A 13,554-nucleotide genomic window follows, 5' to 3' on the forward strand; every position below is an offset into this window, starting at 1 on the left:
GCTCAGGAGTGCCCTCCCGCTAACAGTGAGAGGCCTCACAGTGCTGCTCCAACTGCTTCCTCCCACCTGTGCCATGCTTGCCCACCCCCTGGTTAGTCACAGCGTCAGCAGACTTGCCACTTGATCTTCAAGTCCCTCGTTGACTCTCCCTAGGCCATTTGCCTTACTGGTTATTTGGTTCAAGATATTTCCATGTTTTATCTAAATATTTGAGTTTTAAATCCATAGCTATTGTGGCTTCATTGGCTGATTCCTGCTTCTCTCTCAAGTCTGCAAACGTCACTTCCTGGAGCTGGTCTTCCTCGACCATTTTTACTAGATGGGTCAAGTTTGTGGGAGCTGTGTGCTCTCACCTAGTAGCATCTAGTGCTTATCTTATAGACCCATTCATTCATTCACTCATTCATTCAACAGGTATTTCCTGCATTGAGTGCCTGCAGTGTACCAGGTCCTGTTCTAGTGCTGGGATTTATGTGGAAATAAGAAAGTCCCTGCCCTCCTAGAGCTTAGGTTCTAGTACCTCTAGAGCATGTCCAGCATGGGGACAACAGGAAATGTACAAATCGTGTTTTAATATCTAGCAGTTAGGATTGGGGCCGAGCTGTTTTATGGAGGGTGACAGAAGGCTTCTCTAAGGAGGTTACATTTGCATAGAGGCCTAGATGGAGCAGGAGGTGAGCCTCACAGACCTGGGGAAAGTGTGTTCCCGGTAGAGGTAACAGCAAATCCAGGGGTCCCTGTGTGACTGTCTTCCTAGGAGGTCTGCCTCATTAGACTGAGGAGTGTGGAACCTGGTGTGGAACAACCGGATGGATGAAATTTACTCTTCCCACCTATACACAAGTTTCTGCATGTAATTCCTTTTATCTGGAATGTCCTTTCTGCCGACCCAAGTGCCTTTCTTTCTTTAAACATTCTTCCCGATTTGTCTGCTGTGAAGACAGCTGGCTTGAGTCACTGAGTCCTTAACACACTGTCACACGCCCCAGCTGAGGTACCTATGAGCACCGCAGGAGTGGACGCAGTGAGGTCACTCAGTCTTGGGCAGGCTCTTCCGGGATGAGCTCTCCCACTTCAAGACCACGACCAGCCCATGGGTAGACGAAAAGGCAACTGCATGTTAAAAAACAATGTGATCCTGTTTTTTGGATCAGGCTCCTTTCTCCTTCAGCCCCCAGGGGAGAGCGGAGGGCCGATTTGCTCATTCCAACTGCCCATCCAGGACCCACAGGCAGGAGACCCCGAGGTGTCCCTCTCACGACGGGATTCCCAATTGTGGCCGCTGAGCACCTTTATCACGCATGTCCAGCAGCTCCTGTGACAACAGCCATGGTTATATATGTGCTGTAAATTACATTTCTGTCTCTTTGTTTACTGCTAAACAGCTCCTATAGAATGCTTGCCACTTGCCCTGACAAAGGTGACAGACACTTCTAGCTCTATGAGAGGTACCGAATATTGACGGAACTCAAATAGGTAAACCGTAGACTCACCAAGATTTCATGTTTCATTTTTTATTACCAATCAAAAAATAAATTCCATATATTGTTTAGCAAATATTATCATTTTGTGACAAAAGACACAAGAGTCGTAACAACAAAACTCCCCGAGAGTCAAACTCATAACAATGCCAAAATAAATCACAAAAATATACAAATTAAAATCTTACGCAAAATAAATAAGAGTCATTTGCTACGGTGGCTGTGACTTGCCTACCCCTTAGGAGGCCATCTGCACGGTTCTCCCTCACACAGGCAGATGCGCAGGGACGGGCCCGTTCCAAGGTAGGGCTCAGCCCAGGAACCAGAGGTTGGAATAGGAAGTGAAAAATTGCACTGGGAGGAAGAAGTCATGGACCAATAATATCTGGAAGTCATTACAACCCTCTGCAAGAAGAGATTATAAATGGGGAAGGGAAGGGCAGGGCAAGGGCGGAGGGTGCGCTGTTGATAGGAATTGTGTGTGCAGAGAGGTAGCTGTGGAAGTGTGTGTGCCCACTCCTTGTACTTCATACACTCACTCGGTTCAGGGCAATGCACTTGGCCCCGCCTGGCACCCGGGTCTCAGGAACACCGCTTTGCAAGCTCCTGTGTACACTCAGGAAGCAAGCTGTTCCTGTAGAAAACTAAGGGGTCCCCCCAACAGGAAACAGGTCTGGTGTCTGAGAACCCATGGGTGTCATCACCTTCTCTCCAGACCTTTAGGAATAAATTCTGTGACTGGCCAGGGGCAGGCATACTTGGTGAAAGACATTTCCTGGTCCCAAGACTTAGGGTTCTCCAGGCACCTGAAGCGCAGAGCACTTGGCTGAGGAAGGAGTGAACAAACAATACTCAGGCCCAAGGCCTGCAGAGCCCCCCCCCCCCACCTGATCTTGGGCCCCAGCAACTGTGCCACCAAACAGAAGGGCCAACACGGTCCTTGGTCCCACAGCCTCCCAGGAATGGGGAGCCTAGAGCTGTGCGGCAGGGCCTGACTCGGCCCCAGGGAAAGGCGCTGGGGCCAGAGTTCCTGTGGGCGTGGAGCTCTGGGGGTCCAGTACCACCAGCTTCAGCACAGGCCAGGATGAGGCCTCACTGTAGGGTTACGACATGGGGGATCCAGGGCTGCCAGTAGTGTGCCTTTGAGGTGGGAATCTTTCCTGGGTCCTGGACGTGTGTGAACAGGCAGGTCCCCCATGTGACCAGGGGACAGGCCATGCAGAACCTGCTGACGCTGGCTTCCCACATGTCCTCAGTCCTCAGCCCCCAAGAAGCCTTGGGGTTTGGGATTAGAAGTAGGGAGTCTGGAAAGCAGGGTTCCTGGGTCACTGTCTGAGACTGGACTTTGGTTGTGGGCTGGGGAAGGGATGGTATCACTTGCTGGCAATGCACGACCAGATTCCCTCCTAGAACTGAAAGGAGTATCACAGCCAAGTCACCTCAAATGTAGATGCTGTCCCCACCCAGGGGAAAACCTTTGGTAGAAGTGAGAGCAGCAGGGAGCAGGGGCGAGCAATCTGAAAGGTGGGAGACCCTGCCTATCACTTTGGGTCAGCCCCATTACAAGGGGAGACTTGTCCAAAGGGGCAGATATGAGGCGAACCAATGGGGACAGGGGTGAGAGTCTCACTGGCCCCAACTCACCAGGAGGGCCCATCAGCAGTTCTTAGAAATTCCTTGATCTAGCGAGTGACAGGAGTAGGCACGCTCTTCTGCCGCTGGGAGCATCTGTCCCTGGTCACAGCTGCCCAGACCCCTCGGCCTCAGTGACATCAAGACCAGCCTCCATGCACGTGTCCCAGTTGTTCTCAGTACTAGTTGGTTCTTTGCTTCCTGGAAAGAACTGTCCTCCCAAGAGAAAGCCTTCCTCCAGCGGGCCTCTGGGACCCCGTCTCTGGAGGATGAGGGAGGACGAGTGGGCTCCCTGAGTTGGGGACATAGCCGAAAGGTCGTGGCTGGGAGCAGATTATGGCTATTGCTTCCTGGGGTGAGAAACCCCACCCCTTTTAAAGATTTTGTGGAAAAAAACAATTTCTTAAAGTTCCTTAACCCTGTCTTCCCTTCCCCAAATGATATTTAAAAGGAGGAGCAATAAGCCTAGTTTAGAAAGTCTCCAGTAAAAAACACCTCGCTCATGGTGGCCGCCCAGCACCCATGGTCCAGGGCAGGGCAGCCGCTGCTCCGAGCTGCTCACAGGTCCTTGGCAGACGCCAGCTCCCCCGTGGGCTGGGGGCCACCTGGCTGCTCGGTTAGATGGGCCATCTGCACCCCATCTGGCCTGACAGGCTCCCTGTCCTCAGGTGGGCCCACTGGGGCGGCCCCCGCGGAGCTGGCGGGGGGCCCCGGGCCCTCCTGTCAGATGGCGCTCTCAGGGGAAGCTCTGCGCAGAGAGGCGTTGCGTTCGTTCAGTAGAGTCGTCGTCTCATCCACCATGGGCAGCTCCGGCTTCTCGGCCAGGTTCTCCGTGCAGATGGTGCACCCATCCAGGGGAAACTGAGGGCAGTTGTCCATCCGCGAGGCCAGCAGCCCATTCTGGTACTGCTGCCTGGTGATCTGCAAGAGGGATGGCCGAGGGTCACAGAAAGCAGGTGGGGGGCAGGGGGACAGCCTGCTCGAGGCCAGCAGGTAGGAGGCTGTGAGTCCAGAGGACAGCTATGAGCAGCCGGTGTCTCCAGGAGCCTGTGGGAGGGTGAGGAGCAGGGTAGAGGGCAGCATGTGTGGGGTGTGCTGGGGGAAGGGGTGAGCCGCTGGTTCCTGCGGCAGAGCCGAGGCTGAAGGCGGCACGGGTCAAGCTCACCTTAATGTACTGCAGGTCCGTGAGCGCCCGGACACTGAAGTCAGACACGTACTGGCCCAGGACAGAGCTGCCCAGCTGGTTGCTGCTGCCCGCCAAGGGCGCTGCACTCGGGAGGTCCACGCGGTCCGGGTAGCTGAGGGAGGCCGAGCGGCTCAGGGGGCTGGGGTGGGACGGGGAGCGGTCTATGGGAGAGACAGGCTGTCAGGCCCCAAGGCACCCTGGTGCCCTCACAGCCTCTTGTCCACCTCGTCCCAGACGCTCAGCGGGAACAGGAACGGTTCCTAAGGCCAAGCACAGGCTCTCACCGACATCATCAAAGCAAACGACTTATTTGTTTAGCAGGGTTGTGCAATAAGTATCAAAACATCCACCAAAACAAACAGAACAGAAAACAAAAACCAAAGATGCAGGAAGTTTATGGCTACAAACCCCTCATTTCCTCAACAACTGATGGGTCAAGGCAGCTGCTCCCCTCATCTCAGTAACAGCTTATGTCAGTGGATATAAGCCGCAGAAGTTTAAATTATATTAAAAGGAAGAGTACACAGTTTGCACTCACACACACCCAATATGACACCTGCTCACATCTGAAAATGCTCGTAGGAGGTCAAACATGTCTTCTGCACATGACCTGTTCTGTGTGGACAGTCCTACCCAGCCTGGCCGGGGCACCTGGGGTAGCAGGTTCCTCTCCCAGGAACCGGGGGGCCCCACAGCTACAGGCTGCCCCCTAACCCCACCACTGGGGCTGGTCCCAGTGCCCTTCCCTGCCACCAGGGGCAGCGCAGGCCTCCATTCCATTGACTGTCACCAGGAAAGGGGGGTGACTCAACTTCAAATGAGGAAGGAACATGCTCCTTAGTTTGAAAAGGGAACCACACACACGTTAATGTGCATCATGAGCTCTTGTTCTTGAGAACACTTAGAAAACAACGAAATCCACAAAGACGTTAATCGTGAAGGCAGGCTGGCTTGTTCAAACAGGAAGTGGACTAAGCTCATCTGCTGAGTTAACTGCTAAGTTACTAACTACTAAGTTGGCCTTTCTAACAAACATCCAGGTGACTGAATGACCAACAGAGCTGTAACCAAGTAACCCTGAATCAGGGACATGCCACCTTTGAGTGTCATTCAGAAAACTCGGAAGATAATACTCTGGATATTCCACGACCGGGTAGTATCCACTGAGAATGTCAAGTGCACATGTCACTTATTGTACCTGAAGGAAGTTCTGGTTCTAGAACTTAATCTACTTCTGAATAAGTTCTAGGAAAAAACAAATACTAGGGGGTCACTTAATATTTCATACTAATTATTTGGATGTTGGAATGTTGTAAATTAATGCTTAACACACCAGTAACAGGAACTGAATTTAAAACCAACACCAATTAGTGACATGGCCTATTAAAAATAGAGGCCCTAAAAAGGTATACACCAAAATATGAAGTGTTGTTTCTGAATAATGAAATTATGATGCTTCTTAATATTCTTAGACTTTTTTCTATTTTCCCAGTTTTCCAAATAAGTTCTGGTACTTTTATGATTATAACAAAACAATATATGTAACAAAAAATAGGGGGTTTTGACTTGGTAATTCCATTTCTGAAAGAATAGTCTAAGGACATAATCTTAAACACAACAAATGTTTTTCGTAAAGAGGTTTATGTCACATGTAAGGGGGCAGCAACAAATGAAGGCACGTCTACTTGGTGGAACTCTAACTAGAAAGCTTATGGAAAAGCATCTCTGGTCCCACATTAGATAAAAACATCAGGATTCACATCTGTCCGCGCCAACTCCAGGCCATACATGACAGCAGAGCAAGTGCACAGAGGAAGAGGGAGGCTGGGGTGGTGGCCATGAGCGCCAGATGGCCCATCTGTGTTCATCAGACAGCCCTGCTCGAAGGCCATTACCAGCTTCCCATTCCAACTAAAAGTTGGTTATGTTTGAAAGGGACCAGTGACTTCCAATCCACCTTTTACCATTTTTTTTTTAGAAAAGGATCAATAGGATAGTGTGCTTTAGTGGTTACGAAGGAAAAAACCCAGCTGCAGGAATAGAAAATGGGAAACAATTGACGGAGGTGTTAGGTTTTCAGGGCTGTGGGGGCTCAGGTACGTCTCTAAGTCACGCACTGAGCCTGGAGCTCCAAAACACCGTCATGGTCTTAACCTCCTCCGGGCTCACCAGGCCAGGCTAGGACACTGGTGACAAGGGCAGCACTTGCCACCACCTTCTGCTGCATCAGAACACGGATGGGCATCCCTCAAACTGAATGGTCTGGCCAGCACAGTTCCCACCAGTCCTAGGACAGGGCTCAGGAGTATGACATATCAAAGGCCAGAACCAGAATATAGTGTTTGGCCTTTTCCTAAATATTTTGACTGAAATGTCACATTTTAGTTGCAATAGAGAAAAAACAAATAATAATTGAGCTCCAACTAAACATTTTATATCAGTTCCCTCACTGTTCCCTGCAATTCTTAGTGGGCACATGTATTGTTCCCATTTCACATGAAGAAACCAAGACTTAGGGAGGGTAAGTCAGCCCCCGGAATCACCGAGCTCGGAACTGCGGAGACGGCATTCACACAGGCAGTAACTGCCCAGCCGCTGTACCCCTTTGCTTCCTGGACCCCATCTCATACCAGCAGCCACAGAATGAACAGCAAAGCCTGTGAAGAAAGGTGGGAAGCTTTTTAGAGAAAGCTGGTGAGCTGACAAGTAAGCCATCCTGCTGAGGTCTGGGAGCGACCTTGATTCGGGGGCTGAATAGCTCAGCCTGGCTGGGAGCAACCCTCCGCCACAACCTGTCATCTGTGTGTGTGTGTGTGTGTGTGTGTGTGTGTGTGTGTGTGTGTGTGTTTCTGTGTGTTGTGTATTGTATGTGTGTTGTGTTATTGTGTGTTGTGTGGGCATCCCCGAAGGTTCTTCAGTCCTTAAGGGGACGTGCACGTGTGCACAAAACACAACACACCACACAACACACTTTTGGGGAAGCCCTTCAAGGACCAGAGCAAAGCCACCAGTAACTGGACCCCAGGCCAGGCTGGCCCACAAGTGTGAACAGGTTAATGCAGCCGCGGTGTGTGTGCTCAGGAGACAGGTGGCAGTGCAAATTTGTGCAGCCATGCCAGGTTACCTGATAGCCAGGAGAGGAGGGAGTTCCGCTTGCCAGGCGGACACCCGACCTGGGTTGAAGGCACTGGAGCAAAAGAGGAAAAGGTCAGTGATGGGTGGGGTCCAGGTCAGGGGCCAGGACATGGAGCCACAGGAAGCAGGCCAGCTGTCCAGGCTCCCTCGGGCAGCAAGAGGGCACAGTGGAAAAGGGGACACGGCTCTGATGGGGAGGGTGCTCAGGGCAGACCCCCAAGGCCTGCTCAGAAGTCATCTCCTTTCCCTTCCAGCCCTTCCAAGTGGGAACTGAGGGCCGCCAGGTCAAGAGACAGAGCCCAGGACTGACCCAGTCCTGAGGCCTCGCTGCCTGGAGGAAATGTCCCATGACTGTGTGCTCTTCTGAACCAGATTCCCCAAGCTGGAGGGTAAGAGGTGCTCTCAGGAGGGGCGGAGAGTCAGCCGGGGGGCGGGGTGGCCACCTGCTCCAAACCACGTTCTGGAAGCTGTGTTCCCCTGCTTCCCTCCCTCCAGGAGCTGGCTCAGGCATGGGGTCCTCTTTGTCAAGCCTGGCCTGTCCCCTAGCACCAAAGCAGACTTCCACTCTCCAGTCTACAGCAAACTGGGCCCTTCTCGAGGCTCAGAGGGGTCCCACAACCCGTGAGGAACTGCCCAGGTGGGATGCGGCCCTCACCTGCAGTGCGCCCACTCCAGCCACAAGGGCCCTCTGACGGGGTCCAGAGCCACCCATGACTGGAGACACTGAGGACTCGGGGTGGCCAGAGCAGCCCTTCCCTGCATGAGCCATAACCTCTCTTGGAGGGTGTCCGGTATCATCTTTGCCCTCAAGGCCCTTTATTCTGTCAGAACCAACCCTGAGCAAGACGTGGCGGCTAAGTCCGAGAAGTCTCCACTGGCCCTGGCCTGGCTCCCAACCACAGTACTTCGGACCCTTCAGCCCCACCCTGGGTTCCCTGTCCCGGTCTTCCCGGGCCCTGCAGCCTCCGTCCACCTGACTCCTCTTCTCAGCTCTCCTCCTGTTGTGACAGCCAGTGAGGGCCACCAGAGCCTGCTGGCCCATGCTGCTGCCACACTTCCCCTGCTCAAGGCCATCAACAGCTTCCTACTTCCCATCACAACCAAGCACCATCAGCCTCCTTGGGCTCCTGACTTGTCCTTGCTCCCAGTCCCCCACCCCTGGAGGCTGGTCTCGCCCTCTCAGGACTCTCAGCGCCCTGCAGGCCTCTCTCAGAAGCCCTTCCCGTCCCCACCAAGGGAACAAGTTGCTGGTCTCCCAGGCTGCCGCCTCCAGGCCCCGTAGCTCCGGCCCTGGCAGATCTCCCTCTCCCTATTTAGGTGGCTTTAGTTATGAGCCACCTAAATAAGTTATGAGCCACCACTAGTTACGAGACACCTAAATGCTGAGGTTCTGGGGCCACTCGCTGCCTCTCCCTCACCAGGCCTGCTGGAGGGCAGCACAGATGTGGCCAGTGACTCACCAGGGGGGGACGAAGACAGGGCCATGGTCCCGTAGTAGGAGAATGCGCCCGTCTCAAACTTCATGTTCTCCTTCCCAGCCTCCACCTCCACCTTCCCCTGAAAGAACAAAGGGTCAGGGTTACAGAGTGACGAGGAGAAAAGGACGAGGCAAGAGGGAGCTGTGAGGGGCGGAGGGCTGGAGGACGGCCACTCAGGCAGACGACAGACAACAGGGAACAGAGACTCAGGGCAGGCCGCACGCTCTACTCCGGGGAGAGAAGCCTGCGTCCCCACTGTCTCAGCGAGGAGGGCAGGTGTGAGCGGGCGCTCACCTGCAGGATGAGGACGAAGTAGTCAGCTGGCTTGTTCCGCGTGTACAGGTAGTGGCGGGCATAGTACTTGTTGTGGTCGTCAAACTTGACCTCCTGAATGACATCCGGGTACTTGAGCAGCCGGAGCAGGATCTTCTCTGATATCAGAGAAGGGCTGAACTGGGGGACCTCTGCAGGGGGACAGAGGAGAACAGCTCCCTCACTGCCCGGCCCTTTCCTCTGGTTCTGCACCCCCAGGAAGGGAGCGCCCAGGCTCTGGACTGGTCAGACTGGAGTCTGTGTGCCCACTGGGCTTGAACGGTGGCTCCTGCACTAACGGGGCATGACCTCGGGTGAGTTACTTGACCTGTCTCTCCATTTCCTCATCTGTAAAATGGGGATGGAAACTTCCTAGGGTCATTGTGAGGAAATGACACAATACGTACAAGCACTTAGGCACATTCTGGGTATAAATCAAGTGCCTGATACATGTCAGCCTCATTGCCAACATCACACGTATCATGGCAGGGGAGACAGAGAAGGAATTGTCACACCTTTAGCAAGTAAAGATTGGGAAGGAAGTCAGATTGGGGTGGGGGCAGAGTAGGGAGGCCAGGTCCCCATGGGAGCGGTGACCCAGGTGAGAAGAAAGCTGTGACTCGGCACTAGAGGCCAGGTCCTGCGGTCAAGTCCAGCACATGCAGGCAGAGGGGAGGCAGGAGAGACGTGGACAGAGCTGGCTGCAGGCCCCTCACAGGAGAGGAGCTGGGCATGGGCTACGGGCTGCACTTGGGCGGGCCCGGGGCACGGGGAAGGGCTTCCTTCTCCCTCCTCCTGCACAAGCCTCGACGGGCCCACTGTAGGTCCTCCCAGGACTTATTTTCAAAAGTGACCCGGACGCGTCCTAGAAGTCTGCTCATAGGCAAAGCACATCACAGACCGAGCCCTGGGAGCTGTCCTGCCCTCCCCGAGGCAGCCAAGTCTCCCCACACTTGGCATCTGTGCAGTCCTCATCCCAAGGGGCAGCAGCCCGGGGCCCAGTCCTTTTCCCCCCGTGACTGTGTCCCAGCAGAAGGAACTGTCACGCCCAAGGCCCTCCTCCCGCTCTCACCCGTGGCCAGGAAGCGGTGAGCAGCCAGGAGCAGCTGAGGTGAGATTTTCACCTTGAGTTCGTTGTCAGCATCCTTGAAGGCTGAGAAGTCCCGTTTGTTCTTCTCAGACACCCGTTTCCGGCTTCGGTTGTCAGCTGCAAGAGAAGGAACCTGGAGCTGAGCACGTTGTCCCCTCAGTGGACTCAGGAACAGACTGGAGTCCGCCCACCCGCCACTGGGCCGCAGGCCGCCCTTCCACACAAAAGCAGCAGGGCCGGTCCCCGGGCTGACCCTGAGGCAAAGGCCCAAGCAGCCTCCTGTCCCGGCTCTGAGCAGCGTGCTCCCTGCTTGCCTGGGCCTCAGGGGGCCGGCTCTCCATGTCCCCGCACTGTGGCCTTCTCACCCAGGACAGCAGGTGCCAGGCCTAAGGAGGAAAGGGGCTCCGGGCCTGTGGGGAGGGTGGAACTCACTGTACATATCAGACTCGTCCAGGATCTCGGACTTGATGATCTCCTCAATGACGTCCTCCAGGGTGACCAGGCCCAGGACCTCGTAGAAGGGGTCACCTTCACCCTCGTTGTTCACCTTCTGCACGATGGCCAGGTGGGACTTCCCTGGGGGACAATGCAATGAGTCAAACAAGAGCAAAGGGACCAGTCATGAGACGCCTCCACCAAATGTTAACACACTTGGGGTCATGAGTCATTGGGGTGGGGTCAGGGCTGGTTTTTCCCTTTTCTGAATTTCCTGAAGTGTCTATTGCTTTTATGAAAAGGAAAACTGGAAGTGTTTTTTAATGTCAAGGCATTAAGGACTATTTGTTCAGTAGAATGAAAATGGAAGGGTCGTGCTAGCTCCAGGTACGAGGGGCTCCGGGGAGGCAAGCATGCACACTCGCAACCCGTGGACAGAGAAGTGGCCACTGTCAGCGATAGGTGAATGCCAGCGGGACCTGGGGCCCCCCAGAGGGCCCCTGAGCCCACTCACCATGAGGCCTCAGGGGCCATTCATACTCCTTCACCCAGCTCCTGGGCAAAACTCCCCTGCAGGTGCCCCGGGGCTGTGACACACCCCAGGCAAAGACTCTCTGCCCAGAGTCATTAACAAATTACCCAGGATATAATTAGGCCGGCAGGCACTGTAATCGGAGAAGGGCCATCCTAAAACCTAAAGCAAGAGAAAGCTGGGGGGAAAAGGAGACAGCCTCCACAGCATTATGGGCTGGCAGGGTTTCCCAGATCCTCCTGGGTTCCCACCCTGCTCTCGTGCCCCTGACCCCAGTGTGTGACAACAGGGAGACAGCCCAGAAGGGCTGGGCCCACACTCAGGGTGAAGGAACGGTGTGCCCCATGTGAGACACAGGTTTGGAGCAGGCTAAGGGAGAAAGCCCCGGGAGAGCTGTGACAGTCAAGTCTTTTCATAGCCTCCCCTTTACCATCCAACTTTAGGGCCTCACTAAGGACATCTCTGGACGTTCTCCAGGTCTCTAAGCCACCAGAAATCCCCCAACCCCTCTTTGGAACCCCTAGGGGCCTCGTAGGGAGAGCAGAGATCCCAGTTCTCACAGCATTTGTAAAAAAACAAAATCAAACGTATCCGAGGACAACACCATGGTGAGGGGACACTGTTCTGGGAAACATTTTCACCCACACAGTGGCCGTCACTAAGATACACTTACTTCCAGCTGCGAGTTGTAGTCAAAACACTTTCAGCACCTTGCTAGACAAAACCATGGCTTGACGCGATTAAAAATTTCCCAGCATCTTCGAGAGATGAGCCAACAAGAGGAAGACACCTACCAGGTCCTGGGGCCAGGACCCTGCACGTCCCCCATGTCCTTGCCTGCTGGAGGACAGCCCTCCAGAGAGAACAATGCTCCAAGGGGCCTGGGTCCACCAGCTGGACCATGTCATCAGACGGAACCAGAAAGAACTAAGCAGATAGCTTTGGTCCCCTTTCCAGCCTGGCACACTGAGCCTGGCGATGCCCAGCGCTGGGGACACAGACAGGCCCTCACAGGTACAATGCTTGGTAGTGCAAGGAAGGCAGGCATATTTCAGGAGGCCAATCTATTAGTTTGTCTCAAAACGAAGGGTCCCAACCTTGGCCTCAGAAATTCCACTTGTGGGAACTTATCCTACGGATGTATTCTTCACAAAGGCAGAGGGAGTCATCAGAACATTCTTTTTCACAACCTCAAAGCAGAGAGAATGCAACAGGAAAGCTGAACGGGGCACAACTACCTGGGAACGAGGTGGCAGGGCTGGCTGGATGGATGAAATGTGGAGCAAAACATGAGACACGCAGTTAGTGGCAGAGTAAGTAACAGGACAGAATGTGTGGTGCCATCTGCCTGCATAGAAATGGGATGGCGTGGGGGAGGGGCTGGAAATGTCCAGAAGAGGGCACAGTGGTCACTTTGAGGGCACGTGACGTTGTGCGGGGTTCTTATCACTTACTCTATACCCTTCTATATTGTTCCATTTGATGGGCATGTTTTACTTCTATACTTTTTTCATTGAGAAAAACATTAAGGGAAAAAACAAAATTAAGGGGCAAGAACAAAGGGAACTGGTGAGTCTAGGGTGAGCAATGATCCTCTGTGCCTGTCCTGCCTTCTGCACACGTGGGCCCAGGAACGCAGTGCGTGTCTGAAGGCGGCCCAGTTAGCAGCCCCCTGCTCGCACCCCAGGAGTCAGAGGCCCTGAAGACTCAGCTTCAGTAACCTGAGATGTGCTCCCCACTGAAACCTCTCATCAACCCACAGTCATGGGCTGCACTGGGCCTCCCTGGGAGAGGCTGGTGGCTCCTCTAAAGGAGGGAAATGTCCCTCCTGCAGGAGCAATGAGCTGACTCCTTGAGCGCCATCTGGGGCTACTCTCAGCCTCCCACCCCAGGCTCCTTTGTCTGTGGAACCCATTGGTGCCTGTGGCGCCCTCTTGTGGCAGCACCCTCCAGATGGGTACCTTGTGGGAGTGCACACCTGGGGCACCACCTGGCACCCCTACTCTGCAGGGTAAGAGACTGGCACACTGGCACTGACTGGCCAGCCAGTTGGGGCTCCCCACAGAGGTGCTGAGCCAGGGGTCTGTCAGTCACCCTCTGCTGCCCCAGCCACTGGAGCCTGGGCTGTGTCTGCTTTTATGAATTTGTCTGCCCAGAGGGGCCATTTTTTCTATTAGAAGAATGTTCCCCTGTCCAAGGTCACCAGTGACCTCCCTGTTGGAGGTCTCACGCTCAGGCTGCAGCCTCCGACCAGGGGCCACTCTCTCCCTCCT

General features: G+C 54.2%; 1 protein-coding gene across 4 annotated transcripts in view; it reads right to left on the reverse strand.

Annotated features, from left to right (window-relative positions):
• Positions 1 to 1,494: 1,494 nt before the first annotated feature.
• Positions 1,495 to 13,554, reverse strand: part of CNNM4 (cyclin and CBS domain divalent metal cation transport mediator 4) — a 34,329-nt gene continuing 22,269 nt past the window's right edge. The window contains exons 2-8 of one of the 4 annotated variants that reach the window (XM_074332553.2): positions 10,747 to 10,890; positions 10,297 to 10,431; positions 9,207 to 9,376; positions 8,895 to 8,991; positions 7,424 to 7,486; positions 4,279 to 4,460; positions 1,495 to 4,034 (exon numbers count right to left, since the gene is read on the reverse strand). In XM_074332553.2, coding sequence (XP_074188654.1) covers positions 3,837 to 4,034; positions 4,279 to 4,460; positions 7,424 to 7,486; positions 8,895 to 8,991; positions 9,207 to 9,376; positions 10,297 to 10,431; positions 10,747 to 10,890 — 989 coding nt within the window. In that variant the 3' untranslated portion in view covers positions 1,495 to 3,836. Of the gene's footprint in view, positions 4,035 to 4,278; positions 6,957 to 7,423; positions 7,487 to 8,894; positions 8,992 to 9,206; positions 9,377 to 10,296; positions 10,432 to 10,746; positions 10,891 to 13,554 lie in introns of those variants that run through there. The other 3 variants (XM_019716513.3, XM_074332555.2, XM_074332554.2) reach the window with 3 other exon arrangements.

Source organism: Rhinolophus sinicus, chromosome 2 (genome assembly GCF_057876585.1).
Source record: "Rhinolophus sinicus isolate RSI-liver-muscle chromosome 2, RSI-T2T, whole genome shotgun sequence".
NCBI classification, from domain to species: Eukaryota; Metazoa; Chordata; class Mammalia; order Chiroptera; family Rhinolophidae; genus Rhinolophus; species Rhinolophus sinicus.